The sequence below is a fragment of the Triticum aestivum genome, chromosome 5A (genome assembly GCF_018294505.1).
Source record: "Triticum aestivum cultivar Chinese Spring chromosome 5A, IWGSC CS RefSeq v2.1, whole genome shotgun sequence".
NCBI lineage: Eukaryota > Viridiplantae > Streptophyta > Magnoliopsida > Poales > Poaceae > Triticum > Triticum aestivum.
In genome coordinates, this window is record NC_057806.1 from 609,458,929 (window position 1) to 609,468,022 (window position 9,094).

The 9,094-nt window shown below is 44.6% G+C and overlaps 1 protein-coding gene across 1 annotated transcript; it reads right to left on the reverse strand.

Moving 5' to 3' along the window:
- Positions 1-3,461: 3,461 nt before the first annotated feature.
- LOC123105289 (probable methyltransferase PMT2) lies at positions 3,462-7,894 on the reverse strand. The gene is made up of 7 exons (XM_044527326.1): positions 7,581-7,894; positions 5,827-6,476; positions 5,509-5,719; positions 5,133-5,427; positions 4,636-5,025; positions 4,058-4,135; positions 3,462-3,979 (listed from the first exon to the last, which is right to left on the reverse strand). The coding sequence occupies exons 2-7, from the start codon at positions 6,463-6,465 to the stop codon at positions 3,754-3,756; spliced, it is 1,839 nt and encodes a 612-aa protein (XP_044383261.1). The 5' UTR covers positions 6,466-6,476; positions 7,581-7,894; the 3' UTR covers positions 3,462-3,753.
- Between the last annotated feature and the right edge of the window lie 1,200 nt (positions 7,895-9,094).

Sequence of the window (9,094 nt, forward strand, 5' to 3'; positions counted from 1 at the left end):
TAATTTTTTATGTTTTGAAAAAAGAATCTGGATTTCAAAAAACTTTCATGTTTTCAAATACCATTCAAGTTTTGCAAAATAATTTGGAATTGCAAAAAATGTGCACACTTTTCGTATTTTTTTGAAAGTGCAAAAAATATTTGCCTTTTTTCAAAACATATTGCGGCTTTTTAAAATTGTTCACAATTTTTAAGAAATGTTGTGAAATCTCAACACTGTTGTATGATCTAATTGTGGCTTCCCATGATCACCAGTGTCAGCTCGAGTGGCTAGCAGCACGCTTCAAGAGTGCGAGGTGACAACTTCGAACCCTCACAAGCTCGCTCCTTTTTCACGTATTTTTGCATCGTGCATTACAAAAAAAAAGTTTGATGCATCTGCCAGTTGTGTGTGGACCCTATGTGTCGCGCTCCTATGCAACCTCGTTTGTGCGCTGCTTAACAGGGCCCTTGGCCATCCGCGTTAGCTCATGGGCAACCTCGTTAGATTTTCTAAAGCAATGCACAAAATTAGTACTAGCGAGATGCGGGAGACTATATAGTATTTAAGTTTAGCTCGAAAAATAGTATTTAAGTAGGTACCTGTACGGTTCATCTTCCCGGTATGAGATCCTTTTATGGCTAGTTTGGTAGCCCGTGATCCCGGGAGATCCTTGTCAAATAACAAGGCGTAGAGCCCACGAGGCAAATTGGCCAGTGAACCCCCCCCCCCCCCCCCCCCGCGAGATTTGGTTCCTCACTGGTTGGGGATAATCTACCTTGATCCCCATCCTTTCCCGGGGTGAGAGATCCACGCCTAGAGAGGTCTGGGAGCAAAGCCACGACGGACGCGCGAGAGGCGTGATGACGTAACGCGCACCTAGTGACCTCCTTACCGCTTTCCTGGACATGATCTCCTCCACTCTCCCCTATCATGGAAACAGACATGGTGATCTCCCCGTGGTGGGAGGAGAGGATCCTCGATGGCCATGAAAATCTCCATGTGGAGGATTAGAGCCCTGGGATACTTTCCCCTTGCAACCAAACTAGTCCTTAGAAGACAAGAGCGGCGTTTTAGAACACGAGCACCAGGTAGCTCTTTATCTCCATCGCGGGTTGAGGCTTGTGATGGAGCGGTGTCGGTCCATTTATTGTAATACAGGTCAGTATAACAAAAAGTGAACATTTCCATCGTAGAGGAGTCACACACGAGCAGCCCTGCTAGTCCAGATTGTTTTATGGACTAAACAGTTGGCCACACAAGCTAAAGACAAGACAAATCCGTTGTTGGAGGCAAGTGATGGAGAGTATGCAAGTTTTGCATCCAAAGACGACCGTCATAAGTTGACTACATGTAACATGTGCTCTAGTAAGACATCACAGTAGCTTTGACTTCACAAGAGTAGGCACACTACGACGACCTTGAGGACACACCCAAAAGCCGACTACCAGAAACCTTGCTGCGAACTCTGATACGCAAGCTCCCAATGAAAACCCACCTCTGGCACTGGTCCCTCCAGCCATATCCCTCTCCAAAACAACGCTCCACACGGAGAGCACATCGCCGAGCGTCGCATTCTTCCGATCCAGAACCAAATCTCACTTTCCCTAGAGTATCTTGACCAGGATTGTGAGAACTACAACACGACACCTCCAACAAGTTACCACCTCCACGACGCCACCATTCCTGACTCCAATCGAAGTCGGAGCCTAGCTTTTTTCACTAGCCTCATCTATCCCAGACCCATGATCTTTTGGACCATTCAACCACCATCACCATTGATCGACTCACCAAAGGAAGCCCAACCAAGCCCATCAACCTAGGGGCTCGTACCTGCCAGAACGGGCATCCCAAACCATGCAATGAGAGATGTTCGGGATTGGCTGAGGACACCAGTCGGAAGCAGAGCCACGCCGCTTGGAGTTGGAACCTCGAGTGGCCCTTCACTCGGAGTAGTGCCATAATGCCACGCCACTAGGAGAGGAAGTATTAGCTATGTGACACCATGTTGCTTGGACCACCATGCTGCTAGGGACCACCACATTGTGTTGAATCTTCAAGAACCGCTAGCATACAAGGGACAAGCCCCTTAGGTTGGTCACAATGGGCAAGAACATAAGCTAGTAACTTCACACTTTCCTAGACTATGTTACTACCTTCATAGTGGGTAGGAACATCTATGTAGTGTCATGCAACGATGTATTTATTAGGTTATAGACTCATTGTTTTTTGGAGTGTGTGATGTTCCGGTAACTTAGCTAGTTACCACAAGCACCTCTCTCTTCATTAAATACGTGCCACACAAGCAAAGTTGTATTGGAGTGTGTGATGTTACTCCTAAGTTCCTCCCCACTGTGACCAGCCTTAGCTGCAATCTATGGCATGATTAGCCTATCTACTTTCCTTGGCTACGTGTGTCCCCCCAGGAGGGGGGGCTAGGGTTTCCCGAGAGCGACACGATGTGAACTCTAGTGACTCAACACGTGATTAGTTAGTTATTCCATATTCAGATATTTGGGCAGCATTTATGGTTACGCTCCGTGACACTGTCAAATACGAAAACATACTTATAACACCAAATAACACACCATATGAGCATATTTCATTATAAATCTACCAATATTGATTGGGTAAACATAGAAGATGATACAATCATCTCCACGAGGGCTTGTCACCGAGGACAAGATGAGTCTCCACATGAAGACCCTCCAGAACCACACATTTCGTCTCCTCAATCAGCCTTCTTGCTATGCAGTCCCCTCCTCCAACCTGTTTTGCTTGCCACGCGCCCAAGAGGTAGAAGAAGGAACATAGGCCGATTACCATAACCGCAAGTACGACGGTTCTAGTCTTGTTTTCGACCGCTGAGCTCCGTGCCACACCACAGCATCCTAGTTGAGAGAACGATAATTAGCTTGAATAATTGGCTTTATTAGTTCATACATAAGGACAAAGAATACCAAGTAGTTACACTAATTGGCCTAAAGTTCCTCAAAAGCGGCATACGTTCAGCGTGCTGGATTTGTGCTCAAAATATATATACTGGAGGAAATTTGTAAGTGCATGCAAAAATTGTGAGTGCTTTTTTTAGTGGAATGAATAAAAGAGTGCTGCAGAGCCGGAGCAGTACCTATGTCTTGCCGGAGCTCCGCAGTCCCACGGCCATCTTCAACATCACCCACTCCTTGTGGCTGCAGACGATGGCCTCTACGTTGGTCGGCCATCACAGCACAAAGCTACAAGTCACCTTGCAGAGGATGTTAACCTTGGGCGTCGCCTCACTTATATTGTGCCTGCCTGGGGCGTATCAAAAAAATTGACTTGGGTGTCGTCGCCTCGGAGCCTCCGCTCACCTTGTTCGGGGCCGGCAGCTCCACGGGCGATGTCTACTATACTCTATTACTACCTGGCCGCTGGCCGGCCGGCCGGACAGGTGGAGGGCAGCGGCAGCTCGTATGGCACATTTCTTCTCCAAAAGAGTATGAACGAAACTGTCCCTAGTATGTTATTCAGCTTCAGTACTGCAGGAAACAGCAATATCTCTCCAGTTCATGGATTTCTAAGATACAACAGGAACAAAAATAAACAAGAATACAACACAAACAAAAATAAAGAAAAATACAACACCAACCATGACTAGAAAACAGATTACTCTCTAGATTATCACTGGTTTGGTTCTTCAGTTCTCTACGTGCAGTCGAATGTGTACTTGCAACTAACGCTGCCGGGGATAAAGTTATCCTGAAGTGAAACGAGAAAAATAATCCAGACATGTTAGCGGCGGCTCTTGCTGTCGGCAGTCCAGTATTGCTTAACTGCAAAGAGGATCTTCTCGGGCACACGAGGGCCGCCCTCATGGTCGGCCAGTCTTGTCTCCCACCTCATGGCATTGGCTATTTTCTCCACCTTTACAAGAGCGTCAACCGTGTCACGGATTATAACTGCGCCCTCTGGGCGTAAGATCCGGTCCATTTCCAGTAGTATATCTTCAAATTTACACCTGTTTTTAAATAATCAGACAATATCAGCCAACAAGGTCTACAGATTTAGAAGCACATCTTGGTCTTTCAATGCTTACTTGTTTTGGTACAAACTGAAGACACCGTTAGCATGTATGAGGTCATATGTCCTTGGGTAAGTAGAAAACCCTTCACACCTGTAACAAGAAGAAATAAACTATGATTCACACAAATAAAAAGGAAGCTTCTCAGGAACTATATCAAAAACTAACACAAGAAGTACAACTGTTGCATATCTGCAAACTCGTATTTCTAAAAGCACAATAACAAATACATGGCACATGTGCATCATCATTTAACAAAAGCACAAATTGAAGAGTTTCCCAGGTGAGTTTGGTAACAAGAGATGCCATTATATAGAGTTTAACTGATATTGGCACACGGGAGATTATATTGACATCCTTCTATCTTCACACACAACAATACATGAGTACCCTTTTTATAGTGTTCATGAAGTAAATGCACTTCATAACAGAAAAGAGAAGTTCCCCACATTGTGAACCAGCAAAAGTAAAAAGGTCTGTTGCAAAAAACAAAGCTACCAAAATGTAGAAACAATGTACAACGAACATAAGTGAGAAACAAAATGCGATAACCAAAGTATGAAACCAGGAGAGCAATACGGCAGTTTACATACCAGTCGTGATACATTCCTATTAACCCTCGCTCATAGATTACACCTAAAGTAGAAGTATCTGCAATGAACGGAACGACATTCATGACCCACAGCTTTGGAGACTCCAGTACAGCAGCAAAGCTACCAAGACCTGCATTCATGTCCATTATGTTGCGGTACCTTCCAGTATCAAGCAAGTCATTGGTTTTCTTGTAAGCATTAACATGTTTCTGCCAGAGTTTATTGTCCTCCTGATATGTTTGAACTGAGAACCCAGGTACAAAACCACGGGCTATCCGAGGTGGTACTGCATTGAGCCTCTGGGGAAATGGCTCTAGTTCACCACCAGCAACCTCTGACACGCTTTTAACCTCAGGAAGCGGAGTTATACAGGCTTCCATTTTCTTATACCTGTAGGTAGATATGTAATGAAACAAATCAAATTGAATACAAAGGTAGAACAGTACAGATAAGATTCACTCCTTTTTTGTGAGGGTGGCAGATGGAATGACACTCACCATACATCACTTTCGCTTGTCAACTCACACTTGGCAACTTTTGAATTATCTTGTTTCCTCGGGCAAGATTTGCCATTTAATGTCTTTCTCCATATAGCAATACCATCCTTCTCAGATATCTTCTTCCAGCAAAGAAGTTCTGCGAATTGTTCTATTTTTCTCTGCTCACTCTGGAGATCGTCTTTGGTCCGTTGCCATCCCTTGTAGTGAATCTTCCAACCAATGGGTGGGCCTGATAGTACCCAATACCCACCCGGCCTAAGTACCCTATCAGCTTCCATCATGTACATACCGTCTGTAGAACAAGAGCGAAAGGTTCAGAATTTCTATGGAGACCATATGAGTCAACCATGAAATGTTCTAAAAGCGTTCTTACTACTTCCGCTCCATGGAATTAAACATCTTGAGCAATGTGCCATGTCAAAGACTCGGGATGGAAATAAGAGCTTCATTGATCCAAGGACACCGATATATGCAGGTACGCCTCTCTCCAGTGCAAACTGTACTTGTGCCTCATGATTATCTTTTGGAGCGAATGACATAGTCAAAACATTTTTCTTCAACAGGTAAGCACCCAAACTGGCAACCTAAACAAAATTATGAAAAAAGCAAAGAAAAATTAAAGTGTATAGCACAACAATGTGGTTATCATTGAGCATATGTTTGCGTATTCAACGCTAAGACGTTCACATACCCCACAACCAGTGTCGAGTGCAGTTCTCACTTTCCCCTTGGTAATTGGGATAACAGAAGCAAGCTGTTCTATATACTTGTCTGCACCCTGAGGAAACTGCGTTCCACCACCAGGAAACCTGAAAACGTTGCCCTCGTAGTGCACCCAGTTTTGGATGGCCTTTTCAACCGTAAGACTCTTGTGTGGCACATTGGCATAAGAAACATAATCGCGGCTCTTTGGCCACGGAAAAGGAGCAACATAACCCTTTGGTGCTGGAATCAGACAGTACAGCTTCTCGTTTTCAGGTGGGCAATGCCTCTCCCGATATATCATGTGATCCCTAGGGAAGGTCATTGCACGCTTTTGCTCCTCGCAAGGAGTGTAATCGGTGTACTCTGCATCACATGGCTCAAAAGTTTTGACTTGAGAACTGAAAGTGTCGTTCAGAAGATCCGATGCACTATGGTGGGTCTCGAAATTCAGATTTGGCAGTTTCAGACATTTGGTCTGCTCATTCACCACAGCCGCTATGCTGTCCCCTCTCCCAAAGCCACTTCTTTGCCATACACCAAGGAGGTAGAAGAAGGAACAGAGCCCAAATACCACAAGTACAAATAGAGCGGTTCTGGTCTTGTTCTCGGTTAAACTCCGAGCCATACCACAACAGCCTAAAAGAATTATCATTAGCTTAAACTAAATGAATCCAGCAAGTTGCACTTCAGATTTTCAATAGAACTTACACATTACAATCAATGCATCAATAAATTTCCACACGAACTATAATAATTTATGAAGCAAATTTGGGCAAGACACGAATTATGTCTTGTCGTAACCTAGACGCTGCTCCTCAGTTAAGGGATTATTCTCTTTGCCCTGGTATTTTCTGTTTTTGAGGAAACATAACTATGTAAAATAACTTCTCAGTGTAGCAGCCCACCAACATTTGTTGGAATCATGGCATTTAGCAAATGAACTGCCAAAGTACAAACTGTCTTTTGCACTAGAGTTGATTATGGTACCTCCCATTTGGCCCAACCAGATTTTGCATATTTTACCGACTGGCTAACAAAAAAGATTCTCCATTTTATCTTTCTACAGAAGATTATAACATAAGTTCAGCAACCGTAAACTGAACCTAAGGTTCTTTGCAATTTGCTTTGCTTAATTAAGACAGGAGTCGATGCATCCGATGCATAACCCACCAAAATAAGATGGGCAGAAACAAATTGTTGGGCAGGCCAAGCTAAAAAGGAACTCGGAAATTTTCAAATTCTGAATCGTTGTTACTAATAAGTGCCCTCTGTTCCCCTTTGTTACAAGATCAAGTTAGTAGATATAAACAAAAGAAACTATACCAAAATACAGTTTCCCCATTAGACTAGTTTAGTTGTCCATTACAAAAGCTTGCACATATAAGACCACACACGAATTGAGTGAATTATTTATCTGTCAAATGGACATTTTAACAATGCCTTTGCATAAACTGTAAACAACAACAATGGGGGGCAGCCCCAGTGCATGTAGCTCCCGCTTGCGCAGGGTCTGGGGAAGGGTCCGACCAACAACAATGGCTTTGCATAAAATGTATTACCTCCGTCCCAAATTACTTGTCTTAGATTTGTATTACCTCCGTCCCAAATCTAAGAAAAGTAATTCGGGACGGAGGGAGTGAAAAACAAGATCTTCAGTGGTTTATTCATGCTACCACAGTACCCATACCAATAGACAATGACCTAACTGAAAGAAATTGGGAGGGAATCAAAGAAACTTACCTGTACAGCTTACAGGGATTCAAGAAAAGTTGGAGAGGATCAGATTCAGAGAAGGAGCTGCGTCGCCGGCTTGCCGCTGCCACCAGCTTGTGGCTGCGTGGCCGCCTGCCGTGGGGCCGTGGGACGGCTGACTCGCCGTCGTCGCGCTGCTGTGTGCCGGTGGGATGGTCGGCCGTGGGCGGCGGCCGATTTGTGCCGCTGGCCGCCGGCGGCGCTGCGGGGTCCGGCGGCTGCTGTGTGTGACGATCCGGCGGGGGCGGCGGCGGGCGGCTGCTGCTAGGTGCTTCTTCTTTTCCTGGGTGTTTTTTTTTTGGAGAAATCTTTTCCTGCTGGCCTGTGCTGGTCAGATGGTGTGGGCTGGGCCTAGGTGGATTTGGTTTTTGCTCCAGCTCTGGGCGGGCCCTGGCCGAGGTCAGCTGTCACGTAGCTCCGCCAGGGCCCAAGATTCGAATAGATCACAACTGCATAAATTTGTTATTATTCTAAAAAAAACAGCATAAATTTTGTTCTAGAAAACCGTCACGGATTATATAGGAGATAAATCTGCATATTTTTGGAGACTAATAAGAGGACAATATTTCTCAGAACTGCAGTCTGAATCCCCGTTCAATTGACCACAGTGTGGAGCGGCTTATTCCATACCAGCTTATCCAGTTTTTGAAATTTTTCTAAAGTTTGCATATGTTAGTAACTCCCCTTGGCAAAGGAAATATCCTCCCTTCAAACAACAAATAAATTAAATGTTCATGCGCTAAATCAAAATCGTTGTTTCATTGTTAGTACATTATTACCAGCTATTGATTTTGTAATATTTATTAGTAGTTGTTTGTGCTTATTTTTATTGAAATGTTTACCCATTAACTAAGATGACCATGTATTTTCTTCCTAAAAATACTTACGTTGCAACTTGCAAGTGCATGTTAACTAGTAGTGAAGAAAATCAACAGCCTGGATAAAGTAAGAGGTATGAGTTTAGGACAAAACAACCATCAATCATGGGATCGAGAGTTGAATGAAATCAAGCCAGAAAAAGGGGGGAAAACGACCACTTCTTTGTTCAACAATCGAGTTAGGATCCAAAGGAAGGGGCTCAAATCCGCAACTCGTGTAGCCAGGGACGGATTGAGGGGGGGACGAGAGGGGGGGGGGGGGGAGACACCCCCCCCCCCCCCCCCCCCCCAACGATCGAGTCGTCCCTCGATAGGGATCGACTATTCCGTAATATTTCTGCCTAGGTACATGTAAGTAAACTGCTTCGCCCCCCCCCCCCTATCTCCTCCCTCGCCCTTGATAACTAACGTGAATCCTCAGCCCATATAACCTTTTTTTTTGAGAAATCCTCAGCCCATGTAACTTTTTTTTGAGAAATCCTCATCCCATCTAACTGGTACAGCCCATCGTGAAAAGCAAAGAGGCACTATTAGTTATTACCGCACTACTTTCTCAAAAAAAAAGTTATTACCGCACTAAGCCACGTATCGGTAGATGGATGCTAGTCTGTTCGTTTCCACGCC

Coding starts and splice junctions, on each gene's coding strand:
- LOC123105289 (XM_044527326.1), bottom strand. CDS start 6,465: ATGGCTCGGAGTTTAACCGAGAACAAGACCAGAACCGCTCTATTTGTA. Junction 5,428..5,508: donor AATTCCATGGAGCGGAAGTA/GTAAGAACGCTT, acceptor CTTGTTCTACAG/ACGGTATGTACATGATGGAA. Junction 3,980..4,057: donor TTCAGTTTGTACCAAAACAA/GTAAGCATTGAA, acceptor ATTTAAAAACAG/GTGTAAATTTGAAGATATAC.